Below are 27,209 nucleotides of genomic sequence, written 5' to 3'. Positions count from 1 at the left end.
GAGACGGTGCATGTAGCAGGTGGCTACTGCATTAAACCCTAGGCTGCCAGCCAAACCAACACTGAAGCCCCCTGCCACACCTGCTCAGGGCACAGACCATACCAGTGATGCCTCGGTGGAGGAAACAATCCCCAGGAGGCGAGTACTTTGAAAATGCCAGACCAGCTTGTGTTGAGCTATTTGTAAATGAAATGCTCCATTTTGCTGCTGGCTGGACTGCTCCGTAGTCACGAGTTTTGAAGGACCCCTTCCCACTTTTCTTTTTAATCGGAAAAATGCCATTGTAAAAAGAGCAAAAAAAGCTTCAGAAACGGAGGTGAAGCGCACTTCAGCCTGCCGGCCGCCTCCACCCTTGGCCCTTCTCTGCTCCACTTAAACTGCCGGTCTGGCGAACCAAGGTTGTGAATCAGGGGGTCACAAAATGAAACAAGTGCGTAGGCAGTTTAAAACTAGCAAAAGGAAGCTCTTTTTCACGCAGCGCATCATTAAAGAGCGGCGCTCGTGGCCACCAGACGCGGTGGGAAATGAAAGCTTAGCCCGATTCAAAAGGGGATGGGACACGTTCTTGGAGGAAAGGGGCATCAGGAGCTATTGAGCACAGGGGTTAGGGCCACAGCCTCTGAATCAGGACTTCCTTAAATACTAGCAGCTGCACGTGAGAAAAGAACAGTGGAAAAAACCCTGGTCACATCCTGTTCACTCTCCCTTCAGTGTCTGCTCCGCTGCTGTGCGAGACAGGACACTGGGCAAGACGGACCTAGGGTCTGACTCAGTAAATGGCGGTTCTTATGTTGTTATATGTTATACCTGATGCTTTGTGTTATCCTTGGTTTGGCTCTGATCACATACAGCTGCACTGAAAGTTACCTACTAAAGGTTCTCGGAGAGGGGTTTTCCGCCCGCTCCCTCCCTTTTAGTTTCAGTCTTTCAGGGGCTGAAACCTAAAAGCACCTTGCGAGCCAATTCTGACCAAACCCAGTTTGCAGTAATATAAATGCTCCAACAATGGAGAAGGGGAAATAATTGGATCGGCTACCCTTGGGCACAGCCCCAGAACCATTAGCCAGGTGTGTTCCAGGTGCACTTGTTCTACAGGTTTACTTTGCTCCCAAACTAATAACGCCTTTCAAACTGGCAACAGGTACACAGTGCAGCAGGTGTGTCTACCCACCTGGCAGCCCCCTGCCAAGGGTGACGTTTCATACCGCGTTCTCTTATACTCGGTGCCAGCCAATCCTTTATGCTGGGACTTACCATTGGGGGACAAAGGGCTAGACACTGAATGGGAGCTCGGGAGATCTCGGCTGATTCTATTCTCTAGCTTTCTCGGTGGCAACGATAACCTTGGGCATGTGTCTCGAGTGTAACCGACTGTAGCTCTGCCTGTGTCCGGAGCAGTCGTTCTTCTCTGAGCTGTTGTTCATCCCAGGCGGGCCCCTTGGGCTGCACTGTTCATCAACGCTATGTTACAAGGGGAAGTTCAATATTTTGTTTCTGTCTCCATGCCCTGCCAGGACCGGCCTGCAACTGCCTTTCCCCAGCGAGGGAAAACTGGACCCAGTATTGCTCGAGGGTACCAGGTAGTAGAGGATCAAATAGCCAGTGCCAAGATCCAGCGTGGTGCAGTGAAGGGGAGAGGAAGTTGTGAGTCCAGTTGCCTGGACAGTGTCTTGATAGCGTAGGCCCAGAGAGAAATGCCATCAAGCAAGCAGTGAAAACCCATCCTTGACAAATAATCACTGTGTTGGAGATGGGTGAGTGTTCCCACCGGTGACCTCCAGCTGCGTGTGAGGTTGTAAAGGGGTAGGAGAAGAGGGAACTGGCTGCCCCTTTGATAGCTGCATCCTCCTGGGTCTGTACAGCAGGGCAGGGCTGCTTTGAGGGCATGGCAGCAGTGCTGCCACCATGACCGTGGCTCACACTTGAGCTACCTATAAACTGGGCAGCTTGGAAACTGCCAGTGAGTATTTCCCCAGCTCCTTACATGGGTGGTGCAGCCCCCACTGAGCTCCCAGGTGCCACAGCTGTGCTGCCAGCGGTTCCTGTAGGGTCCAGTTCAAAGCTACCTGGGCTTGTGGTTACAGGAGCTGCAGACACAGCAGTGAATACAGTGTAAACATGCCACCCCAACTCCGGAGGTTATCAGCTGTCCAAGAAACTAGGGCATGGGAGGGGTGCAGCTCCCTCAGGATATGCCCCAGCCCTGTGAATGAGGCTGACAGCCCAGGTGCATCACAGTTAAAACACTGTTAAAATATAATAAAACTTTGTAGCAGCCATGAAGGCCAGTCCCCTCCTATTGTCTAACAGGAGCTCTGTTCCCCTACCCCGTGTCAGTGGTGGGTTTAGAGAGCTGCCACCTCTCCGAGCACTGGCTTTGACTCCCATTCCCCGTCCTGAAGCAGGGGCCAGGGCGCCGTCATGCCAGGCTCTGCACGGAGATGCCCTGAAGGCTTGCAGTCCATGGGGAGATGCAGCAGGTGGAGAGGGGAGGCGCGCGGCAATGGCAAGGCACTGGAATTGCCTTGTTTTGGAGGCTTCCTGGCAAAGGGGACACAGGGTAGGGGCCTGGTGGTGCCTCACAAGGACCAGATCCCACAGACTTTGTCGTCCTGGGGAGGAGATCAACTGAACCACCGAGATCCAGCCACCACAGAGCCAAAGACGCGTTAGCTTCCCATTGCACAGTCACAGCCTTGATGCTACCAAGGGCCACCACTCCCCCATCTCCTCATGGGCAAAGCAAAGAGGGATCTCACGCAGCACAACAGACTTGGGCTGCTACAAGCCAGAAGCATAAGACCCTGTTGGCCACCATGATTCATGGTGCAGTAGCCCCTCTGGAGGTCTGGGCCCACAGTAAATTGGAAACCGAGCAGACAAAGGATGACAGGAGGGGATTTAATCAGGGTCATGGAGCAGGGCCAGACACAGAACATAGGTTTCTTGGCTCAGACATCAGCCTTGGCAATATGCCATGGGGGGGGAGGGAGGATAGGTGGTCTCTAAGGTCCACATTGCTCTCTTGAAACCAGCCTTTTGGGCAGAGAGCAGCCAGTGCACCAGCAGGGCCTCTCTTCACTGCCCTCAGGGGGGCTTCAGCTCCTTCCTCTGCCAGAAAAACTTTGCAGCCAGTAATTTGAAAGCAACAAAGGTAGCAATTAGCATCTCCCACAGCACATACTTAGTGTGGAGAGGCACCAGGTCCTCATGTAGGTCAGAGCTCGCGGCAGCTGCAGCCGCAAGCCTTGAGTCCAGGGGCAGGGAAGAAACCAGTTGCCCTTGGTTGAAAAAGCACCTGTTAAACTGAAAGGAAAGGAGGAAACGTAGAAACCAGCCTGAATCAAGGGCGGAGAGAGAACATCAGAGAGGGAACTCACCTGGACGAGGCAGGAGTGCCCCCCACCCCACCATGTGTCTCTGGGATGCTTCATTTTCAACCCAGATCAGGGTCCTCCGCTCTGGGTGCTGCGCCCTGCCTGCCCAAAAGAGACAAGGGGCTAAGAGGGGGGACAGAGGTGTGATGTGGGGTCTCAGATGCCCCCAAGCAAGAGGAAGGCTTTCAGAGGCTAAACCAGGGAGAGACCCCGACCGACTGCTCCGATTCCGGGCCAAGGGCTTCTTTCCTCCTCGCTGCTGCCTCGCCTGGGAGGCAACCCTACAAAGGAGCATAAGAGGCATCCAGGAGAGAGCATCTTCTTTATTGTCACAGTTACTGAACGCACCTCAGGAGGCAGGATGTGACCCCTCACAGACCCCGAGTCAGCAAGAGCTCCTGTTGGCAAGTGCCTTTGGAGAGACACCTGCATTCAAGAGGGTTTACGGCTCCCTCTGGGACCCACAGACCGCCCGCCATGCAGTGCCGCCTGGTTTTTGCATTTGCTGCCCTGACAAAGTGTTGACCCTCTGACTACGTGTACTCTTACCCCATGCCCGAACCAGAGAGGCAAGCCTCCTCTTCCTTCATTTCCGGAGGATATGACCAGATTGCTCCCACTCTCCAGGCTTAATCTGTACCATTAAAACCCCACAGCCGCATTAATTAAGGCATCCTAACCTCTGAGAATGAGACTGCCTCAATACGGGCCAGATCCAGAAAAGTATTCAAACACCTAAGTTCCACTGGAGCACTAGGTCCCATTGGCTGTGATGGTAAGGACATCCCCCCAGTCTTTACCAAATGCAGTCGTGTTTCTGTGCAATCCAAATCATGCCTCTCTCCTGGCTAATTGCAATCAAGCCAGCAGAAAACAGCCCACATCAGGCAACAGAGCACCGTGCCTGCATGGGTTACCGGAACCAGGTACTCAAGCTACGCATGGTCTGGTAGCGCTCTGTCCTCTGCAAAACCTGGCAGGCGTTGCAGTAGTGAAAGATCCAGCCTGGCGTGATGTAGGGTCTCAGCCAGGTTCGCCACTGGAAGTAGCGCTCGTAGCGCACGGGGTCCTTATCCAGCTGCTCAAGGTACTGAGCCAGCTCCAGAGCGCTGGGAAAGTCGTCAATGTGGATGAAGGAGTCCGGGGGCAAAAAGCGCTCGTAGTTTTGCCGGGGAGGCCCGCAAACTACTGGCACGGTCCCGGAGGTCAAGGCATTCTTCCAGAGCTTCTCAGTGATGTAGTCCTCGTGCAGAGAGTTCTCAAAGGCCAGGTAAAATTTGTACTGGGACAGAGTGGGGAGGAACTGTTCCTGTGACAGAGGCTTGTGCTGACGGCCATACACATCCACGTGGATGTACTTCTTCAGCTCGGTGTAGTATTGCACCCGCCGTGAGCCTGGGTTCCAGTTGCTCACCACCCAGGCCACCAGCTTGGTCTTGGCTGGGATGGTGAAGTTGTGGGGCTGCCTGAGGAGCTCCAGGCTCCCATAGGGTGAGAAGATGTCAGAGTCCTTTCGGTAGGACATGGTCATGTTGAAGATACCGTTCATGGCGCCCAGGTTTGGGCTGTGGCTGGGAGACTCCAAGTTAAACCAGATCCAGCGCTGGAAAGGGGGTCTCGGCTCCCGCGGGAGCCTGCTCGGACCGGAATAAACATCCCTGTGATGCATAACCACAGCATCGGCCTTGTGGTACCAGCTGCGGTCGGCTGTCATGTGACAGTCAGGGATGCCAAACAACGTGGAGCATTTTGTCAGAGGAAAACTTTGCCCAAAGGGCCAAGTCCAGAGCAAGATGGTCAGCTCTGGGGCTTTCTTTTCTGGGCTTGAGGTGTTTTCTGGCGAGGCTAGTGAGCTTGGCAGGGTTGAGGGAGGGTAACTGCAGGGCGCTGATTCTGGTTCCCTGGTTTGCCGAATGTAGGTAAATAAGCAGATGCCGAAGAAGAAATGGAAGAGAAGCACAGCGAAGAACTGCTTGCCGAGGAAGCCTTTCTTCTGCCCCGTCGCCTCCATGAGTGTATCTGAGAACGCTGAACATGCAGAAACAGTGGGTTAGCAGCGAGCGATAAGCGAGCAGAGTGGGGAAGGGACACTTGTAGCAAAGTTCGTTGGCCCAGAGATATGAGCACACCTGCCAGGAAACCTATTCCTGCCCCATTTCATGCCCTGTGGCAGCCATGTCCTTTGGCTCCCCACCCGGAGGCAAATTCACCTCCTTCACGCATGTCAGTGGTGCTGTGAATTACTGCTTCCAGTACGAACTACTCCTTGAGCTGAAGCGAACATGCGGTCCCAGCTGCCTGGCTTCCAGGAACAAAGCAGAGCCAAAGCTGGGGAGAGGAGAGCTGTAATTCAGCCGGGAGGACCCTGATGCTGGAGGGCGGTGGGATCTCTCAGCAGTTGAAGGGTTGAGGGCCTGGACGCCAGCAGGGAACTGAACTGGGGGCCTCCAGGGCTAACAGCTCACGTGAATGGGTTTGTATAGAGAAGTATCTGTGATCCACCCTCACTAATGGGTTACATGGGGCGTTGTGGACCTACGGGCAGTCTGCAGGATGAGTGCAATACTGGGAGTACCCAGGACTCTAGGTATCCAAGGTCAGTCAAGGCCTTACTTTGTAAAGACAAGATAGCCCATATACAAAGAACTCGTGTCACCCGCTCTGGGAGCAGTCACAAGTTACTGCCCCCAAATGCACAGTCTGATACCAATTTACAAACTGCCTGGTTTCAACAAATAGACTAATAGATGTCCCACCATCCTTTTTGAACCAGTTGGGCTGGTTCTGACCAACCCTTTCTTTTGTGTATTGGAGAGAGCGCTGCGGTTTTCTTACACTAACACTTTCCTGATGCCACATGAACATTTTGAGTCTCAATAGAGTCAACACTTCAGCATCAAAACGAAATGCAAAGAATGTTGCTTTCAAAACTGGCTCGGCGCAGAACGAAAGCATTCTTTGACTGTGCTTAATTAGCAATGACGATTAGCTTAAGCACAAAAACCTAGGAACATGAGGCACTAAATAGCAGGCTCTGCCGGAGATCTCAGGTTTCCTTTGCTGTGGGCACCCTCAGTTTCCTCCTTCTCCTCCTATCTTTTTCTTTACTTTCTGCTCGTTGACTCATTTAAGAAACTCAGAATCAATGCATTAAGAAGTAAACCCATAGCAAGATAAAAGCTCTTTTTGTTGTGACACACTATGCACTGGCATGGTCCCTTCTGAGAAAAATCACAGAATCACAACTGATACAGGTGGAAGAGGGAACAGGAGCAGAGAGGGAAAGAAACTTGCCTGAGCTTGGGGAGGTGAGGTGGGAATGCAGTGCAGGTGGTCCTGTCCAGTCCTCCCCCCCCAGCACACACAACCCATCATTACCTTGTCTGATGCCCCTGCAGTGGTCTAGGCAGTATTGAATGATCTCCAGCTGCTGTTCCGGAAAACTCCCATGCTGAGAAAAAGGGGATCTGGAGAGTGGAAATGAAGTGACTTTGCAGAGCGAGGAAAAGACAACGATGCAAAAGAGGAAGGTGAAGGGGAGTGGACTGCAGGTCTATCTTGGGTGTTCCACCATATCTCGTTCAGGTGTGCCAATCAGCTAGGACTGATGCTGCGTCATCTAGCAATAAATTCTCACTCTTCATCAACACAGCACCCCCCCGCCCCCAGCTCTGTGTAACAAACCTGCTTTGTTGGGAGGTTAACTAAACGTGTTATCAGAAATAAGTAACCCAACTAGAAAATCCCGAAGTGTAACGTACCTGCCTCTGTGCTTGAACGTGATGTAACTCCTCTCTGGTAGAACAAGCAGTGAGTACATGCAAATGATTCAAGTGTCTCCTTTCCAAGCTCCCAGGGCTCCAAAAGGGTCCTTTGCAGAGTCAGGACATGAGTGATAGAGATGTCCTGAGATTTCCATCTGGCAGGCTCTTCATCGCCAGGGTCGGCCCATGCAGCCCTCAAAGGACATATTCAAAAGCACCACGTGCCACGGTCCTCTTCTCTCCATCCCACAATGGCTCAGGAGCCCTTTGTCAGGAAGGAGTTGATGGGCAGCAAAGACCTTTGGGCTTCAGACTTACCCACTTTGAGTTGAGTTCCACAACCACGGCAATCCCAGGTGGACAGGTCCACGAAATTAGGATTCAACAGCCCATTTGGGGAAGATCAGCAGTAGGACAGAGACCTACTGCTGTACAGCTTGCTAGGTCCTGCCTTTGAGCTCCTCCAGCATGGGTGAATGGGGTCCAGTACCTCTCAGGCTCCGGGTACAGCTTCACTATTGGTTTTCTGGACTAGGGCCAACTGATCTTTGCATCTGCTTGCTTGGCTGCAGTTGGTTCAGGCATAAAGGCCACTTCGCAAGATGAAATCTCTTGCAACATCACCACAGGCTGCTGGGTGGGATTTCGAATAGGAGGGCAGAGGCAGAGCTCACATCAGTTATGGGCGGGGGTAATCAGGTGCGGGGAGATGCATTCAAAGGCCATTGTCACTGGAATGACAAGCCTTTGAGAGGGGGATGACAGGCCAGCCCCTGGCTCAAAACTAGATTTGCACTGCTCCTCCCTTGATACATGCTGCAGCTTTTAAGGGTATGAGTCTAATGCAAACAAAAATGCAAATACATCATTTGACCAGGAAGACTGACTGGTTTGTGGGGTGGGATCTGCCAGTGTCAACACTGGCTGCTCAAGTTGCACTTGTCTTTTCATATATTCATAGATTATAGAGTTGGAAGGGACCCAATGGATCATCGTGTCCAACTCCCTGCCCCTGGAAGGAAAGAGGACCGAAGTCAGATGACCTTTGTCAGACGACAAAGAGGACCTCTGCTGTATCAGCTGTTTGGTTGACCCAGCCAGGAAAGGCAGTGGTCTCTGTCCTTTTCCCAGTAACATAAGGTCTAGGCAGGGGCTGCATGGTCATCCTGCAGTCTGTGGTGGGATTATTATGTGTCCCACCCATACACAGGTTTCAGCAGGTTTCAGCAGTAGCTAGCTGGGAAACTACATTTCAGGACTTCCAATGGGCTACGGTCATATTGCCACGTTGCTGTGGTTATCTTAGTTACCTGATAAGCTTAGATGGGCTGCAATCTCAGGCCAGGACTTCCCTTGGATGGGAACTTTCAGGTTGGGCTAGAAAGTGTCCACGGCAGGATGGAGCGAGATACTCTGGTGGTACATCTGAGACCTCAGTAGCTTGTAAGCATCAAGGTGACAGAGACATGCTATATTTCAAGACCTCTTTTCCACGTGCTGTGTGGGGCTAGCAGGAAAATGAAAGCTTTAGAAAATAATAGTTGCAAAGCCTCTGGCAAGCAAATGAGTCTGGAAATGCCTTGTATGCCTAGGTAACGTTGCATATCCTGTTGGAATGGGTTGAAGAAGCCGACCAAACGTAACAGTGAGCACTGTACATTGGCCAACCTGATAGAGGCATGGGTTGGGTCACTCTCCTTTGATCCAGGAATGCAAGACTGTGGCACCGAGTGGAACAAAGAAAGAAAGGGGTTGGGAAAGCCAGAGCCCTGAGCTGTTGACAGTTGGGCCCGGTAGACTTAGCACATTGTTCAATGATAAATTCTCTGTAATGCTTTTGTGCTAAAATAAATAGCACGGTGCTTTGTGAGACCTGGCTGGTTTTGCTTCTCCAGAAGAGGCAAAGAGAAGAACAGCCGTGTCTGAACAAATGTCAGCCCTGCCAGTGCCGTCACAGGGAATCGCCAGGAGGGCACAGACCGAGAGGGTGAGGGACGGAGCGGCTGGAGACCCGAAACCTGAAAGAGGGGCCCTATGGAGAAGCCAGAAAGACATCAGAGGTGCGCTTAACCGGGAACTAGGAACATATCTTTAATACCAACGAGCCTAAGAAATAGGAGCCACAACCCTGCCTGGAGGCGGTCAGTTGGAGCTGGGGGCCTCAGGCCCTTAGGCCTCTCTTTCAAAAGCCCAGCTCACGGGTGAGGTACGTACCGGGTGGCTCACAACTGTGTGCTCTGGAGACTGCCCCTTGCAAAGGGGCTGACCTCGCTGCCGTGCTGGGAGAGAGAGGAGGCACGCTCTGCTGTCCACCACAGCCTCGACCTTTGCTCTTGGCAGTTGTCGGGCCCACGTCTTTGCTGTCTTCTGACCCCTGGGCCGACGCAAAGAAGCCAGGTGACCAGTGAACTCAGCTGCTCTCCTCATCCTAGCCCTACCCTCCTAGCCCAGGCAGCCCCTGTCAAACTCACAGCAGCCTGGAAACTGCCATAACTTCCACCAGCCCCAGAATATTCTGAGTCTGCTCCTACCCCGCAGGCAGCAGTTTCTTTAGCGGTGAGGAGCAATGAATGAATTTCAATGGCAAGACAGGGATTAAAATCCACAGAGTCACGGCAGGTATCAACTCCAGACCCCCTGCTTTGAAGGGCATCAATTTTAGGGCAGACAATCCAACAGTTGCCCTCTGCCACTAGCAAGCTGCAAGCTTGCAGGAGTGGTCCCTAGGAGTAGCAGGTGCTAGCCCTGACCTAGGGATGGATATGTGTATGATTCAGTGGCTCTGCCCCCTGCTCCAGGTGTGCCCAGTACAGTTCACAGACACCAGCCATTTCAGAGCTATTCCCAGAGCATTTTTTTGTGCTTCCAGCCACTGCATTTCTGAGTTGCTCTGAGTGAGAAGGGCAATTCCCCCAACTCAACAAATCCAGCAGCTATCAAACCTAAATGAAATGCAATCCTTCTTTTCTTTGGAAGAGAAACAGATCTTCATAAGGGCCAAGCAGTGCCTCGGACTGGGCTCTGTCACGGATGGAAGAGTTTGGTGCAGAGAGGAATGACCGGGTGCTACAGCACAGACTAGCCACCGTGTCCTATGAGTCCATCTGAAGACAGTGACCGACTGCCCTGGATTTTCTATGATGGTCCCAAATGTGGAGACTGTCTTCCTGCTTCCTCAAGCTGTCTCTGACATGAGATGTTTCCCCCAATTTAAGGAAATGGTCGGGAATCTGCCAACTCCCTCTCCTCCAACATTTCCACCATGCACGGAAGTGTTTGCCAGTAGGACGCAGCCTGATGCTCCCTGAGCACTGGTCTCCTGCTTCTAGCTCGGGAGGTGGCTACTGGCTCCATCTGGAATCAGAAACAGTGAAGATGCATTCACTGTTAGCCTGTGGTCAGGCTAATTAGCTTTTCCTCTCATCAGCGCTAATCAGCCTGCCCCTAGCACTGCCTGGAACCAGAAGTGGTGCAGATTATTTCTGGTTCCAAAGAAGTATCTGGGAGGGTGCACTGGAGCTGTCTCCCCTAAGCTGGTTGCTTTACCTCTAAATATGTAGGGTAAGTCTGCCCGGCAGACAGACATATGTTGCAGAACACGGAGGAGTATTTGAGCTAATTTTAATTTTGCTAGTTTGGGTACCAAGAGCAGGAAAGCTATGGAGCCATGGGCTTGGGAAGCATTGTACCATGAGGGTTTCCCTGCTGTTGGCATGCACCTCCTGACTGCCGGGTGGACGTACACCTTACTGCAGACCGTGATCTTCTGGACATGATCTCAGTGGATCTCACCCCTTCCAAAACCCCCAACCCCAAAGATTTCCAATGGTTCTCCAGCTATTCAACTTGCTCGTCCTGAGTCTAAAGGAGAAAAAAAGACATTGGTGGATCTTTGTTCTCTGCTCCTTCATTCGTCTCCATCTCCAGCATGCATGGCAAAGTCCAGCCTGGCCCACCGCCAGCCTATGCAGCTGCAACACCTTAGCAGGAGCCTGCGCACAATTGAGCCAGAATGACTCTCCAGCCACAGGGAAGGCGTGATTGTGAAGAAGGCTCATCTCTTAATTCCCGAGCGTAAGACCTACAGAAAACCTGGTTGGGTGGGATGTGTTCTGCCACAGTCTCAGCCACTACTAAGTTTGCATCCTTATGAAATAAAGGAGTCATAAGAACACCAGGATATATAGGTAAACCTTGTGTTTTCAGACCAAACATTACAACTGGCCTCAGCAATAAGGAAGGCATAATGTTTTTTCCAGGCCATAAAACTTGTACCTCTGAGGCTGCCAGAACGTCAAACCTCTCCCTAAGGCCTTGACCCCTTGGTATTCTTTGCAGAGAATACCATCAAGGGTTTGTGCACAAAGGGCTTGGAGAGTTGCGCCACACCTGGTGCTGTGAGCCAGTGAGCCTGAGTATCCTCCATCAAAGTCAGCAAGCATTGCAAGTGTGCGGCAGATGCCCGGTGTTGCAGGGTATAAAGCACTCTCAGACATCTTTGCCCCCCTTGGCTTGTCTCTGGCACCCAGGTCAGTGCCTTCTGAAGCGAATTGAAGAGAGAAGCAGCATGCTTTCAAACCTGGCTCTCTCTCACTCCTCTTTTGCCACCCCGCAACATTCAGAAGACATCTTTGCATCCATCCATTATCCCAGGGAATGCAGCACTCGCAGCAGTGACCAGTGACACATCTTCCACTGAAAACCCAGTGCCACAGCAACTCTCCGTTTGCCAGCAATGGACTAAGTGACCTGAGAGCCGGAGCCGAGCGGAAGCAACATCTCCCTTTCCCTGAAAAGCTCCAAGACTTTGGCAGCCCACTCACCCTTCACGAGAGCTCTCCAGGGAGCAGTCCAGGAGGGAAAGTGGCCACTTGACTGCCCTGGGAGCTGCCAGACCCGGAGAGTCTGAGGTCTCAGGGAACCCCGGGACATAGCCAGCTACCATGCAAAGGCTGAGAACCTGAAAGCCCTGGGAAAACCAGCAGGAGAGGTGCTGGCCAGGAAATCAGAGACAGGATGCCACTGGAAACTGGCCTTGCTTGCCTCCAAGTTTCATTGAAGTTAACACCGTCCTAGGACCATTCTGGTTTTGGGGGGTGGGGGACAATGCTCTTCTGTGCTACTTCAGAGCACAGACGGGACCGCAGAACCAACAGGATATCTCCCTGATGGCACAGAGAAGATTAGAGACGATAATAAGGGCCTGCTAAGAAAGATGGAGTGAGTGGCAGGCGATGGAGAGAAAGAGAATTGCCTGATTTGGGCGCAGGGCTGGAGGTACCAGAAGGGGACGTGACAAGCATGGAGAAGACCGATATGCTCTAAGGGACACCACATTTGGGGATGAACGGAGAGCTAGGGAGGCTCAGGCACGACAGGAGAATGAGGAAGTGGCAGGAGGAGCTGGGCGGAGGAGATACTGCTGTGATTAGGGACAGTCGGCTAGGACGAGAGATCCATTTGTGCTGCACAGAAATGCCCCGTCTGGCTACGTCGCAGCGAGACGCAGCTCCAAGGATCTCCTGTCCCCTGGCCTGCTGGGCACCCCTTGAAGGCAGACCCATCTGGAGAAGCGCTGCGTCCTGTTTGACCAGCTGGTCCCGTGGGAGATGCTTCACGGCCTGGAGCCCACGAGTTGCAATCCTCAAGGACACCCACGAGATTTTACCAGCCAGTTCCCATGACAAGGCATTGGGATCGGCCTAAGGCAGCTTCGCAGGGTTATACCGGAGCGCTCCTTCCCTGCCCCGCTCCGAGTCTCCTGTTACAAGACAACTGTAGGAGACAAATTAAGGCCAGACTCAATTAAGGACACCTTCTGCCTGGACGCCATGGGTGGAAGAAGTGGAAGAGCCTCTCCCTGCTCATCCAAGCTGCAAAACGCTGTGCGATTTTCCAGGAACGGGACGTCTGCTGGGACTGACTGATGTCTCTGGGTGTAAGTCAGCGTGGATGGAGTCAGGCAGGTTGACACCAGCAGAGCATCTATACTTTGTGGGTCCTGCCGCAGCCGAGCGGGTCCCGTTGGCCACGACCCCGATGCTGAGCTGTCGACGACCCCAACGAGGAGCGCCGAGCCCGTAAGGGAGCAGCAGAGAAACGACCCCGATGCTAACCCCAACGCAGCGCCGCTTTCCTTCCTGCCCTGACCAAACGCTGCCGGACGTGGGACATTGCAGCCCCCGATGTGCACATTGCGCCGTCGAGCACCGGGCCCGCGGGGCCGACAGCTGGCACCCGCTCCCCGGCACCCACTTACCACTGCTCTCCGTCCCGCCGTCCCACCAACCATGCCAGTGCTGCCCACCGGGGGCCGGCTCCACGGCGCGGTCCGGGCACGCGGGGGGTCGGCGACCGGGGCTGCCCGCCGACACCTGATGCCAGGCCGGGGGGTGCAGGGCCTGCGGGGAAAGGATCCCCCTACTGGCAGCCCAGGGGCTGGGCCGCACGGGCTAGGCCTCGCCGGCCTGTGCCCGGGATGGCTCTGGCACGAAGCTGGAGCACAAACGCAAGATCCTATGCATGCCCAAATAGCACCAGTGCATGAGACGGCCGTGCCCACTCTCCCCCAGCTATTTGCAGGCTTTTTGGGCCTGCAGACACGTGTGTTCACAGCAGCCCGGCTTGCACCCTCCTCCTCCGCCTTTGGAGAAGGGTCGTGGTGACATCCGTGCAACTCTAGCACAGGCCGGCCTCTCCGACCAGCAAACGTGGAGACATACGGCTTGCAACACGGCTTGCCAAGGAAGAAAGGATGAAAGGAAGCACTCTGCAGGGCCGGCTTCTCCAGAAGCAAGCGTGGGCTCACGCCCTCCTGATTTTTCTCGAGACATCCTGGTCTTTTTCTCAAGAAGACCACGGATATTTCTCAAGAGGCTGCCCTGAGGTGCCAGCAGCCGCAGAAGCCGGTTGCTGCAAAAACGGAGATCAACACGCAGGAAGCGGGGGCAACGTGGAACGCGGCTGAAGTGGGAGCGGCTGCAAAACGCTCAGCTGGCTCGGGCCTCGCTGAAGCATCGCAGCTGACATGGCTTGAACCGGTGCAGCTGTGGAGAAGAGGTCGGTCAGCCCCCAGATGTGCATGCCTCTGAGCTTTGGACAGCAAACTGCAAGGGAGGCATCCCCAAGCAAGCGCGCCATCAACCCTTCCCAGCAGCGGGACTAGTATCGAGGTACCTGGGGCGAGGGTCGCACCTCCTGGTGTCTTATTCAAGGTCTCCAAAGCTGCTGTTTCACTCCCTTTTCCTTTCCCCCTTTAATAAACTTACTCACGGCTTACCCATGGAGAACCAGCCATACCGAGCACCCAGGCAGATGTATGGGAGGTGACGTGAGCCCGTGTGATCTGAGGGATTTAGCTGGAACTGGGATCATTGAACCCAGCCCGATTTCACACCTGGCTGAGGCAAGATTAGTAAGAGACCTCACCTATAGTGCAGCCCGATTTTAGCCTCCGCAGGCTCCATCTAACCACCGGACCGGCCAAGAGTGAGGACTGGAGATTGCAAAATGCTTATGACACCGGGGGACATAATAACGAATCTGTGATTTCATCGTGGAGAGAGAAACAAATGTCTGTATTGTGGCTGGAGCTGAAATATGCTGCGGCTTGAAGTGCACGAGCCGCTGGAATGACACAGCTGCTTGGGCCAAGTTTGTACGTGGGGGGAGCCGCACTGCAGCCATTCCTGGGAGTTACACCGGGTCTCTGGAGTCTCCATTTAGTGGCCACTTCTTGGTACACTTGGTTTGCGGGAATGCTGTGTGCTTCAACGCGGGAGAGAGTAAGGAGGCATGGTGCACAAGTGTGGTCCTCTAGGAAAAATCCCGAGATGTTGTTCCTGATCCTCAGCTCGCTGGCAATGCTGGTGTAAATCAGAAACAGAGCAGCTGAAGTTGGTGGTGTGACATTAGTGTGAAAGGGACACAAGAATTACACCTGTCTACACCTGCTCCTACTTACAGGTCAGCCCCTTAGCTGGGGTGACTCATACAGCTCCGTCGACTTCAGTAGCATGATGCCAGGTTACACCAATGGATTTTTTGGCCCTATAATTTTGGGACCTGCTTGGAAAAATGGTGTTGCCAACTAATCTCCATCCATTTCCCTGGCTTTGAACCTAGCTTAACCATCTGCGAGGTGACAGAGAGACCTTTCGGGTCCCCTTGCAGCATAGGGGTCTCAGCTCTGCCCTGCCACGATTCTCTCCTCCCACTAACAACCTCTTTCTCCCTTACACCGGAGCCCCATCGCCCCTTCTGGCAGTGTGAAGTAGCCCCAAGTGAGTAAGACTGCAATGTCAATCGATTTGGGGTCTCTCTCAAACAGTGTAAATGGGGTTTAGTATGCATGAGAACCAAACCCTATGTCTCAAGTAGTGCCACCTTACTCAGGCATGGCTTAGCTTGAAAACAGCTAGCTTGGGTCCTGGTAAAGGTACAGCCATGACAGCAGGGAGCCTAGCATGGACTGACCATCCAAGTATTCACCCAGCTTCTCATGTGGGTTTTGCAGCCTATGCAAAGCTACCAGCTAGTACCATGGCTGCACTATTCATAGCAGCTCATGGCTAATCTAAAGCTAGCTTGGCTGTGTCTAACGCTAGGCTGCAGTTAAAGTGGGACCTACAGTGAAGCCAGTGGACATGAAGCTGAATATGAGCCGGCAGTGTGCCCTTGTTGCCCAGAAAGCTAATAGCTACCGGGCTGCATTGGTAGGAGCATTGCCAGTAGGTCCAGGGAAGTGATTCTTCCCTTCTATTCTGGGCTGGTGAGGCCACATCTGGATTCCTGTGTCCAGTTTTGGGCCCCTCACTACACAAAGGATGTGGACAAGTTGGAGAGAGTCCAGTGGAGGGCAACAAAAATGGTTCAGGAGCTGGGGGACAGAAGTGATGAGGAAAGACTGAGGGAGCTGGGCTTATTTAGTTTAAAGAAGAGAAGACTGAGGGGATTTAATTAGCAGCCTTCAACTCCCTGCAGGGGGTTGCAAAGAGGATGGAGCTGAACTGTTCTCAGCGGTGGCAGATGACAGAACAAGGAGCAATGGGCTCAAGTTGCAGCTAGAGAAAGGGTAAGTTGGATATTAGGAAAAAAATTTTCACTATAGGAGGGTAATAAAACACTGGAACAGGTTACTCAGAGAGGTGGTGCAAGCTCTATCCTTGGAGGCTTTTAAGACCTGGCTTGACATAGCTTTGGCTGGGATGATGTAGCTGGGGCTGGTCCTGCTTGGAGCAGGGGGTTGGATTAGATGTGACCTCCCAAAGTCCCTTCCCACCCACATTTTTTACAATTATGTGAAATGAGTAGTACGCAGCATGCAGCAATAACCAGATTTACCTAATCAAGCGGCATTGTCACTGCCCTTTTAGTCAACAGCTCGCATGAACCTTCTCACTCAGTCAATTATAAAAGAATAGACAGGTAGGGCTTGAAGGAATAAAAGTTCAGCTAGGTCCCGCTGACTCACTGTTGCCATTTTAATCCTTCCAATGTGAACCTGCCAGACAAGGAAGTGTGTCCCTGCTTGTATCTTTTTGGGTGCATATACTGCTTCTATATATTAGCATTCTAATAAGAGATATCACCTCTACCATGAGCCCTGATTACTTACAGTGCTTCTAAACAGATGATTTTCAGACCCTTTCCCTAACCAGCCAATATTACTATCCCGGCTTGGACACACTTAAATGTTTAACCATGATAAGCCACCAAGCTCTATCAGATGCTCTTGCATCTTCTCCCTGACACTTCTCAGCACCGCAGCTTTCGGTAGGTCTGCACAGACCAAGGTGGTGCTGTGCAAAGATACCCATGTCCTAGCTCCAAAACTGGGAGCAGTAGGGTTGCATTGGCATGGTGCTGCACCTGGATTCATTAGCTCTGCTGGGAATCCCTCGCCTTGTTGTCCGAGGCTAGATTACTGTCTGCAAGTTCGCATGTTCACAGCTAACTCAGGGCATGGCTGCATGTACACGTGTCTTCCATCCCAATACCATACCTTCCTCTGCCACTTTGTGATGAGCTCCACTGGCACCAGCTCTGAAAGCAGCCTGGCAGCAAGGAACAGATGGTGTTTACTTTCTCAGGGCCTCTGTCACTTCCCGGAGTCCCGTATTAACCGTAACCACCACCCGCATGATCCTTCCTGATCTCCATCTAGAAACTCCTTTCATTATAGTTATACCCCTACACAGAGGAGCTCCATGCAACTTCCTACACCCGCAAAGCAGTCCTGAAGCAAAGTGCCCTGAAGAGAGGCGTAACTGGGCAGTCGCTGTGCACAGGACAGTGGTGGCTGCCGGGTTGCGGGAGGCAGCAGCTGCTGCATTGGTTGCTATGTTTGAACATTAAATTGGGTGCCCACGTTTGCCCCCCTTCTCCCCCCTTGGTTATACTACTGGCCTTGAGTGCACCAGGCCACCTATTTTCCCAAAAAGCGTAATGGGAAAAAATGTTGAAATCTTTTCCTTTCTTTGGCCTCTGTGAATCTAAACAATTTCTCCCTCAAAAATGAACGGAAGAAGTGGTGGCGGCAACCGTCACTCCTCCTGGATCATGGTGTATGCATGAGGGCTACTGTCGCAGGGCATGTCGGTGCTCTGCTCCTAGAGAGGAGAAACTGCCAGGGAGAGAGAGCCCTGGCAGGACATTAAGGAGCACAGCTGCGGGTTGCCAGGGCAATTAATGTGAGCCAGCTGCCTGTAGGAGGCAGGGCCTGGCCCTTATAAAGCCCGGGGCTGAGACCCAGCAGCTGGAGGGGCAGGAGCTCCTGGAGTTAGGAGGGAAGTAATGCAGGAACTGCTCTAGCTGAGGGAAGGATGGCAGCTCTGAGAGGTTTGAGCACCACGGTTTAGCCAGGAGGCTTTATGTTCGAGTTATAGCCAGGAGGCTCGAGTTTATGTTCAGGCTTTGATATTACACCGGTGGCAAGGGTGAGGCTATAAGGGGTCGGAGGAGGCCTCATAGGGACCCGCAGGGGGTGGGGCCCTAGCGCTAGTGAGGGTGCAGGTTTCTCAGGGGGAACCCCGGCGCCAGTGAGGGCGCAGCTTGCGGTGAGGAGCGCAGCCAGTGGGTTGCGGGCGGGGAACAGAGACCCCGGGTTGTGTGCGGGGTACGTAGACCCCAGCCCCAGAGCGGGGCAGCTTTGAGAAGCCCCAGAGAGGGCTGTATTATTAGGAAGCCCAGCGCGGGCGCGGTGAGCCTCCGAAGAAGGGCTAGTGCTGCGACAAACCCCGGAGCAGGGTAGAGTGCTGCGGTTGCCCCGGTGAGAGGGGGTAGTGGCGCGGTGAGCCCTGAGAGAAGGGGGAGCAGCGCGGTGGGCCCGAGAGTCAGGGGGCGTCACCGGGAAGTCCCCAGAGTGGGCGCAGAGAGCTCCAGACGGGGGGCGGGGGGCTGTAATTTAGAAGCCCGAGTTCGGGCAGCATTGCAGGGAGAGCCCCAGGAGGGGGCAACTGTTGCAAAGGCCCCAGGCAGGGGGCAACATTACAGCGAAGACCCCAGAGTGGGGCGACATTCCAGGGAAGCCCAGAGTGGGCTCGGACAGCCCAAGAGACGGCAACCCAGAAGAGGAGGCCTCAGAGAGCGGGCGAGAGTACGCAGAGGAGGCCCGAGAGACGGGCAGTATATAGATATATAAGGAGACATACCAGCGTCTTTCCCATCAGCGAGGCTTGGGGCATGATATTAGGGGTTGGTAGGAGCCACGCATAGCCCATAAGGCTAGGGTGCCTGGGGAGCACCCATCATATCGGGAGACCACAGGAGTCCGGAAGAACCGCGGGGACACAGGTCCCGAGTAGCCATGCCCAAGGAGGAGTAAGGTAGCCTCCCTATTATATTTACCAGCAAGACATGGCGGGCGAGAATCAGAGGGTGCCTTGGGCCAGCCTTCACACGGAACGAGGGACCTCAAGGAGATCACGGCCCTCCTGCAGGACCCCGCCGTGACAGCTACCCAGACCTTCGATGCATATGCCCGGGCAGCAATTTTTTTTCTTGGAGGAGTGGAGGCTGAACGGAAGAGGAGCCACATCCTGAAAGACAGACCCAGATGAGGAAATGCGAGATGCATGCAAGGGAGGAGGTGGCCTCAGACCTTCTGCAGCCCCCAGAGGGGCTGACTGAGCGGAGAAGGGCCAGGGGCAGGCAGTGGGTCCAAGGAGAGAGCAGGGAGGACCAAGAGGAGAAGAAGAGGGGCGAGGAGGTGTAGGAGGACATCAGGTGGCACCTCACAGGCAACAGACACCAACACTGCAGGCTCTTGTGGAGCACGTACCCAAAAGATCCTCCCCACAGGCCTCTGTACCCCATGCACAATTCTACGTCCACCTCATCCAATGCACCTTGAAAGCAGAGCCACCGTATCCACCTGTTTTTCTTCGTGCCCGTAGAAGACAGGAACCTCACATCGGAGCAATGCCCGTGCCTCCAGGCACCTGTGGGAGACCACTACCAATCCCACTCCGTACTTTCCTTCCTGGAGAGCAGCCAAAGACGGCACAGTTCTGCTTTGTGTTTGCATGTCTCTTTACCTTCTGCCGTTCTTTTTATCTGCACTAAATCCCTTATTGAATGTGTTGGAAAACAGGCAGCGCCCCACCCTGCTGAAGAATTGTAGCAGGTGCTTATTTCAATTCAATATCCGAGCCACTCGCTCAGCAAAAGTGCCTTACGCTTTAAGGCACCCTGTTAACGCGAGTGCTTGAGGTTTTCCTCCATTGTCAGCTCCTAGTTGGGCCCTTGCAAGCCTGTGTTTCTAGCTATTTACATTCAGCGGTCTTTTCACTTTTCTCTTCCAGCCTGCTGGTAACATTTTCCCCTTTCCTCTGCAAATGTGTCGTACACAGCAGGCTGCAATAACCACATGTATATTTGCTTAATCCAACGGCATTGCCACTGCCCTTTTAGTCAACCAGTTCAACTGGCATGAACCGTCTCATGCAGTCTCTATTGCTCTCTGTGTTATGGCTTTGTCAATCTTAAAATGATAGAAAAGTAGGGCTTGAAGGAAGTAAAGGCTAAGCTAGGTCCCACTGAGTGGCTGTTCCCATTTTATTCCTTCCACTGTGAACCTGCCAGACAAGGAAGTGTGTCCCTGCCTATATCTTGTTGGAGCATGTAGTGCTTTTAAACCCACGATTTTCAGATGCTGTCCCTAACCAGCCAATATTAAGGTCAGGGATTGGACACACTCAAATGTTTAACCATGAGAAGTGATCAAGCTCGGATTCAAATAAAAGCAACGGACTCATGATGCATACCCTGATACCCCATCCAGTCAGGGCCAAATGTACCCTTGGATGAATCAGAGCTAACACCATATAAATGTCAAGTGTCCCACGTGTGGTTGTATGTCTGAGCAGCCCATGCAGATTGAGTGAATCTGTGTCGTAAGTGATATTGCATGATCTCCCTTGCAACCTCTCTGAACTAGTTTCAGGTTATGGAGCCCAAAAGTGATCCTCTCCCCTTTTAAGATCCAGCTAGATTTAGTCCTTTTTTCCTTAGACGCATCCGGGATTTCCGGAGCATGTCTTCTCATCAGCCCTTCGTTCGGCTCTCACCCTTGCTCTTACAGCTATGATGTAAAACACAACACTCAGACTTCTTGGAAGGTACCAGTGAGTTCCCTCCAGCCACCTGCTAAGCACCCCCACCCAAAGGTGCAGTCAGCTGTCACCTAGAGCTGTGCTGTCAGGAGTTCCTCCACTGAAGATGGGCCATGTAGGGGTTCATGAGTCAAAGTTAAGCAGGGTCACCAAGTGTCATCTAGGACGTGGTTCAACCATTGATCGCTGCGCTGGGAGCAGTGTGAGCAAAGCTCTCCTTCCTCATAGAGAAACTAGGGGGGAGTCCGTGAAAAGTCTCACAATTCTTCTTCCTGGATTCCCCTGCATTGACACCCATGAAGGTGGCCCACCATGCCCAGCAGCAAAGTGGAAGAAAACATCTTCCTCTGAACTTACTCCAAGGCTGGAGGAGGATGAGGGCATTGGATGGAAATACATGTGCTGTCCATCACCCTAATGCAGATGGAGAACCCCAAGCATGCAAAGCTGCCAATAACCATGTGGGGGTCCCAAAGCATCAGGAAGAATGGGACAACCACCCTCTTTATGGCTGCGCACCTCCTCCAGGGAAGCACTAGCAGCAGATTTGCTCAGACCGAACTACCTTGCCACAGGTCAGCAGGGGTTGGCTCACCAGCTTCCAGATACCTATCACCACTGGCCTCTCCACAGTCAGAGGGATTCATATATTGATGTTCTGCTTCTGCTACTCCACACAGATTTCCAGGATGACACCTATGGTCTCCCTCATTCTCAAGTCCTCCCACCGCTGCTGGTCACGCCATGTCTGTAGCTCCTGGCAGGAGAGAAGTGATGACTTGGGTAGGAGGCAAATCGGATGGGCCCTGTGGAGGCTGGGAGCAGACTGAATGTTAAGTGGGGGGTCTGTGGGAGAAGAACAAGTGGGGTTTGAGGGTGGTGTTGAGAGGTAGAGACAGGATGTGGAGGACATCCTGTCTCCAGCCCGGATGATCTCCATGCACGGGTGCTGAAGGAATTGAAGGTCACAGCTGAGCCACTGGCATGGCTGTTTGAACGCTCATGTTGCTCTGGCCAGATCCCTGAGGACTGGAAAAGGGCCACCGTGGTGCCCATTTTTAAGAAGGGGAGAAGGGATGAGCTGGGTAACTTTAGGCCAGTCAGTCTTACCTCTATCCCTGGGAAAATACTGGAAAAAATCATCAAAGAGCAGATTTGTCCTCTGCCAGAAAAACTTTGCAGCCAGGAATTTGAAAGCAACCAAGGTAGCAATTAGCATCTCCCACAGCACATACTTAGTGTGGAGAGGCACCAGGTCCTCATGTAGGTCAGAGCTCGCGGCAGCTGCAGCCGCAAGCCTTGAGTCCAGGGGCAGGGAAGAAACCAGTTGCCCTTGGTTGAAAAAGCACCTGTTAAACTGAAAGGAAAGGAGGAAACGTAGAAACCAGCCTGAATCAAGGGCGGAGAGAGAACATCAGAGAGGGAACTCACCTGGACGAGGCAGGAGTGCCCCCCACCCCACCATGTGTCTCTGGGATGCTTCATTTTCAACCCAGATCAGGGTCCTCCACTCTGGGTGCTGCGCCCTGCCTGCCCAAAAGAGACAAGGGGCTAAGAGGGGGGACAGAGGTGTGATGTGGGGTCTCAGATGCCCCCAAGCAAGAGGAAGGCTTTCAGAGGCTAAACCAGGGAGAGACCCCGACCGACTGCCCCGATTCCGGGCCAAGGGCTTCTTTCCTCCTCGCTGCTGCCTCGCCTGGGAGGCAACCCTACAAAGGAGCATAAGAGGCATCCAGGAGAGAGCATCTTCTTTATTGTCACAGTTACTGAACGCACCTCAGGAGGCAGGATGTGACCCCTCACAGACCCCGAGTCAGCAAGAGCTCCTGTTGGCAAGTGCCTTTGGAGAGACACCTGCATTCAAGAGGGTTTACGGCTCCCTCTGGGACCCACAGACCGCCCGCCATGCAGTGCCGCCTGGTTTTTGCATTTGCTGCCCTGACAAAGTGTTGACCCTCTGACTACGTGTACTCTTACCCCATGCCCGAACCAGAGAGGCAAGCCTCCTCTTCCTTCATTTCCGGAGGATATGACCAGATTGCTCCCACTCTCCAGGCTTAATCTGTACCATTAAAACCCCACAGCCGCATTAATTAAGGCATCCTAACCTCTGAGAATGAGACTGCCTCAATACGGGCCAGATCCAGAAAAGTATTCAAACACCTAAGTTCCACTGGAGCACTAGGTCCCATTGGCTGTGATGGTAAGGACATCCCCCCAGTCTTTACCAAATGCAGTCGTGTTTCTGTGCAATCCAAATCATGCCTCTCTCCTGGCTAATTGCAATCAAGCCAGCAGAAAACAGCCCACATCAGGCAACAGAGCACCGTGCCTGCATGGGTTACCGGAACCAGGTACTCAAGCTACGCATGGTGTGGTAGCTCTTTGTCCTGTGCAAAAACTGGCAGGCGTTGCAGTAGTGAAAGATCCAGCCTGGCGTGATGTAGGGTCTCAGCCAGGTTCGCCACTGGAAGTAGCGCTCGTAGCGCACGGGGTCCTTATCCAGCTGCTCAAGGTACTGAGCCAGCTCCAGAGCGCTGGGAAAGTCGTCAATGTGGATGAAGGAGTCCGGGGGCAAAAAGCGCTCGTAGTTTTGCCGGGGAGGCCCGCAAACTACTGGCACGGTCCCGGAGGTCAAGGCATTCTTCCAGAGCTTCTCAGTGATGTAGTCCTCGTGCAGAGAGTTCTCAAAGGCCAGGTAAAATTTGTACTGGGACAGAGTGGGGAGGAGCTGTTCCTGTGACAGAGGCTTGTGCTGACGGCCGTACACATCCACGTGGATGTACTTCTTCAGCTCGGTGTAGTATTGCACCCGCCGCAAGCCTGGGTTCCAGTTGCTCACCACCCAGGCCACCAGCTTGGTCTTGGCTGGGATGGTGAAGTTGTGGGGCTGCCTGAGGAGCTCCAGGCTCCCATAGGGTGAGAAGATGTCAGAGTCCTTTCGGTAGGTCATGGTCAAGTTGAAGATACCGTTCATGGCACCCAGGCTTGGGCCGGTGGTCGGAGACTCCAAGTTAAACCAGATCCAGCGCTGGAAAGGGGGTCTCGGCTCCCGCGGGAGCCTGCTCGGACCGGAATAAACATCCCAGTGATGCATAACCACAGCATCGGCCTTGTGGTACCAGCTGCGGTCGGCTGTCATGTGACAGTCAGGGATGCCAAACAACGTGGAGCATTTTGTCAGAGGAAAACTTTGCCCAAAGGGCCAAGTCCAGAGCAGGATGGTCAGCTCTTTCTTTTCTGGGCTTGAGGTCTTTCCTGGCGAGCCTAGCAGGGTTGAGGGAGGGTAACTGCAGGGCGTCGATTCTGGTTCCCTGGTTTGCCGAATGTAGGTAAATAAGCAGATGCCGAAGAAGAAATTGAAGAGAAGCACAGCGAAGAACTGCTTGCCGAGGAAGCCTTTCTTCCGCCCCGTCGCCTCCATGAGTGTATCTGAGAATGCTGAACATGCAGAAACAGTGGGTTAGCAGCGAGCGATAAGCGAGCAGAGTGGGGAAGGGACACTTGTAGCAAAGTTCGTTGGCCCAGAGATATGAGCACACCTGCCAGGAAACCTATTCCTGCCCCATTTCATGCCCTGTGGCAGCCATGTCCTTTGGCTCCCCACCCGGAGGCAAATTCACCTCCTTCACGCATGTCAGTGGTGCTGTGAATTACTGCTTCCAGTACGAACTACTCCTTGAGCTGAAGCGAACATGCGGTCCCAGCTGCCTGGCTTCCAGGAACAAAGCAGAGCCAAAGCTGGGGAGAGGAGAGCTGTAATTCAGCCGGGAGGACCCTGATGCTGGAGGGCAGTGGGATCTCTCAGCAGTTGAAGGGTTGAGGGCCTGGACGCCAGCAGGGAACTGAACTGGGGGCCTCCAGGGCTAACAGCTCACGTGAATGGGTTTGTATAGAGAAGTATCTGTGATCCACCCTCACTAATGGGTTACATGGGGCATTGCGGACCTACGGGCAGTCTGCAGGATGGGTGCAATACTGGGAGTACCCAGGACTCTAGGTATCCAAGGTCAGTCAAGGCCTTACTTTGTAAAGACAAGATAGCCCATATACAAAGAACTCGTGTCACCCGCTCTGGGAGCAGTCACAAGTTACAGTCTGATACCAATTTACAAACTGCCTGGTTTCAACAAATAGACTAATAGATGTCCCACCATCCTTTTTGAACCAGTTGGGCTGGTTCTGACCAACCCTTTCTTTTGTGTATTGGAGAGAGCGCTGCGGTTTTCTTACACTAACACTTTCCTGATGCCACATGAACATTTTGAGTCTCAATAGAGTCAACACTTCAGCATCAAAACGAAATGCAAAGAATGTTGCTTTCAAAACTGGCTCGGCGCAGAACGAAAGCATTCTTTGACTGTGCTTAATTAGCAATGACGATTAGCTTAAGCACAAAAACCTAGGAACATGAGGCACTAAATAGCAGGCTCTGCCGGAGATCTCAGGTTTCCTTTGCTGTGGGCACCCTCAGTTTCCTCCTTCTCCTCCTATCTTTTTCTTTACTTTCTGCTCGTTGACTCATTTAAGAAACTCAGAATCAATGCATTAAGAAGTAAACCCATAGCAAGATAAAAGCTCTTTTTGTTGTGACACACTATGCACTGGCATGGTCCCTTCTGAGAAAAATCACAGAATCACAACTGATACAGGTGGAAGAGGGAACAGGAGCAGAGAGGGAAAGAAACTTGCCTGAGCTTGGGGAGGTGAGGTGGGAATGCAGTGCAGGTGGTCCTGTCCAGTCCTCCCCCCCCAGCACACACAACCCATCATTACCTTGTCTGATGCCCCTGCAGTGGTCTAGGCAGTATTGAATGATCTCCAGCTGCTGTTCCAGAAAACTCCCATGCTGAGAAAAAGGGGATCTGGAGAGTGGAAATGAAGTGACTTTGCAGAGCGAGGAAAAGACAACGATGCAAAAGAGGAAGGTGAAGGGGAGTGGACTGCAGGTCTATCTTGGGTGTTCCACCATATCTCGTTCAGGTGTGCCAATCAGCTAGGACTGATGCTGCGTCATCTAGCAATAAATTCTCACTCTTCATCAACACAGCACCCCCCCGCCCCCAGCTCTGTGTAACAAACCTGCTTTGTTGGGAGGTTAACTAAACGTGTTATCAGAAATAAGTAACCCAACTAGAAAATCCCGAAGTGTAACGTACCTGCCTCTGTGCTTGAACGTGATGTAACTCCTCTCTGGTAGAACAAGCAGTGAGTACATGCAAATGATTCAAGTGTCTCCTTTCCAAGCTCCCAGGGCTCCAAAAGGGTCCTTTGCAGAGTCAGGACATGAGTGATAGAGATGTCCTGAGATTTCCATCTGGCAGGCTCTTCATCGCCAGGGTCGGCCCATGCAGCCCTCAAAGGACATATTCAAAAGCACCACGTGCCACGGTCCTCTTCTCTCCATCCCACAATGGCTCAGGAGCCCTTTGTCAGGAAGGAGTTGATGGGCAGCAAAGACCTTTGGGCTTCAGACTTACCCACTTTGAGTTGAGTTCCACAACCACGGCAATCCCAGGTGGACAGGTCCACGAAATTAGGATTCAACAGCCCATTTGGGGAAGATCAGCAGTAGGACAGAGACCTACTGCTGTACAGCTTGCTAGGTCCTGCCTTTGAGCTCCTCCAGCATGGGTGAATGGGGTCCAGTACCTCTCAGGCTCCGGGTACAGCTTCACTATTGGTTTTCTGGACTAGGGCCAACTGATCTTTGCATCTGCTTGCTTGGCTGCAGTTGGTTCAGGCATAAAGGCCACTTCGCAAGATGAAATCTCTTGCAACATCACTACAGGCTGCTGGGTGGGATTTCGAATAGGAGGGCAGAGGCAGAGCTCACATCAGTTATGGGCGGGGGTAATCAGGTGCGGGGAGATGCATTCAAAGGCCATTGTCACTGGAATGACAAGCCTTTGAGAGGGGGATGACAGGCCAGCCCCTGGCTCAAAACTAGATTTGCACTGCTCCTCCCTTGATACATGCTGCAGCTTTTAAGGGTATGAGTCTAATGCAAACAAAAATGCAAATACATCATTTGACCAGGAAGACTGACTGGTTTGTGGGGTGGGATCTGCCAGTGTCAACACTGGCTGCTCAAGTTGCACATGTCTTTTCATATATTCATAGATTATAGAGTTGGAAGGGACCCAATGGATCATCGTGTCCAACTCCCTGCCCCTGGCAGGAAAGAGGATCGAAGTCAGATGACCTTTGTCAGACGACAAAGAGGACCTCTGCTGTATCAGCTGTTTGGTTGACCCAGCCAGGAAAGGCAGTGGTCTCTGTCCTTTTCCCAGTAACATAAGGTCTAGGCAGGGGCTGCATGGTCATCCTGCAGTCTGTGGTGGGATTATTATGTGTCCCACCCATACACAGGTTTCAGCAGGTTTCAGCAGTAGCTAGCTGGGAAACTACATTTCAGGACTTCCAATGGGCTACGGTCATATTGCCACGTTGCT

The 27,209-nt window shown here is 52.9% G+C and overlaps 2 protein-coding genes across 2 annotated transcripts; both read right to left on the bottom strand.

Annotated features, from left to right (window-relative positions):
• Window positions 1-3,685: 3,685 nt before the first annotated feature.
• On the bottom strand, window positions 3,686-8,110 carry LOC132246494 (4-galactosyl-N-acetylglucosaminide 3-alpha-L-fucosyltransferase FUT6-like). The gene is made up of 3 exons (XM_059719628.1): window positions 7,139-8,110; window positions 6,756-6,844; window positions 3,686-5,405 (listed from the first exon to the last, which is right to left on the bottom strand). Exons 1-3 carry the CDS (start codon window positions 7,195-7,197, stop codon window positions 4,291-4,293), a joined length of 1,263 nt encoding a protein of 420 aa, XP_059575611.1. The 5' UTR covers window positions 7,198-8,110; the 3' UTR covers window positions 3,686-4,290.
• Window positions 8,111-22,490: 14,380 nt separating this feature from the next.
• Window positions 22,491-26,880, bottom strand: LOC132246481 (3-galactosyl-N-acetylglucosaminide 4-alpha-L-fucosyltransferase FUT3-like). Its single transcript, XM_059719615.1, has 3 exons — window positions 25,914-26,880; window positions 25,531-25,619; window positions 22,491-24,195 (listed from the first exon to the last, which is right to left on the bottom strand). The coding sequence occupies exons 1-3, from the start codon at window positions 25,970-25,972 to the stop codon at window positions 23,096-23,098; spliced, it is 1,248 nt and encodes a 415-aa protein (XP_059575598.1). The 5' UTR covers window positions 25,973-26,880; the 3' UTR covers window positions 22,491-23,095.
• Between the last annotated feature and the right edge of the window lie 329 nt (window positions 26,881-27,209).

This window comes from Alligator mississippiensis, chromosome 16 (genome assembly GCF_030867095.1).
Source record: "Alligator mississippiensis isolate rAllMis1 chromosome 16, rAllMis1, whole genome shotgun sequence".
In the NCBI taxonomy this organism is placed as follows: domain Eukaryota; kingdom Metazoa; phylum Chordata; order Crocodylia; family Alligatoridae; genus Alligator; species Alligator mississippiensis.
This window is presented reverse-complemented; position numbering and strand designations above follow the sequence as displayed.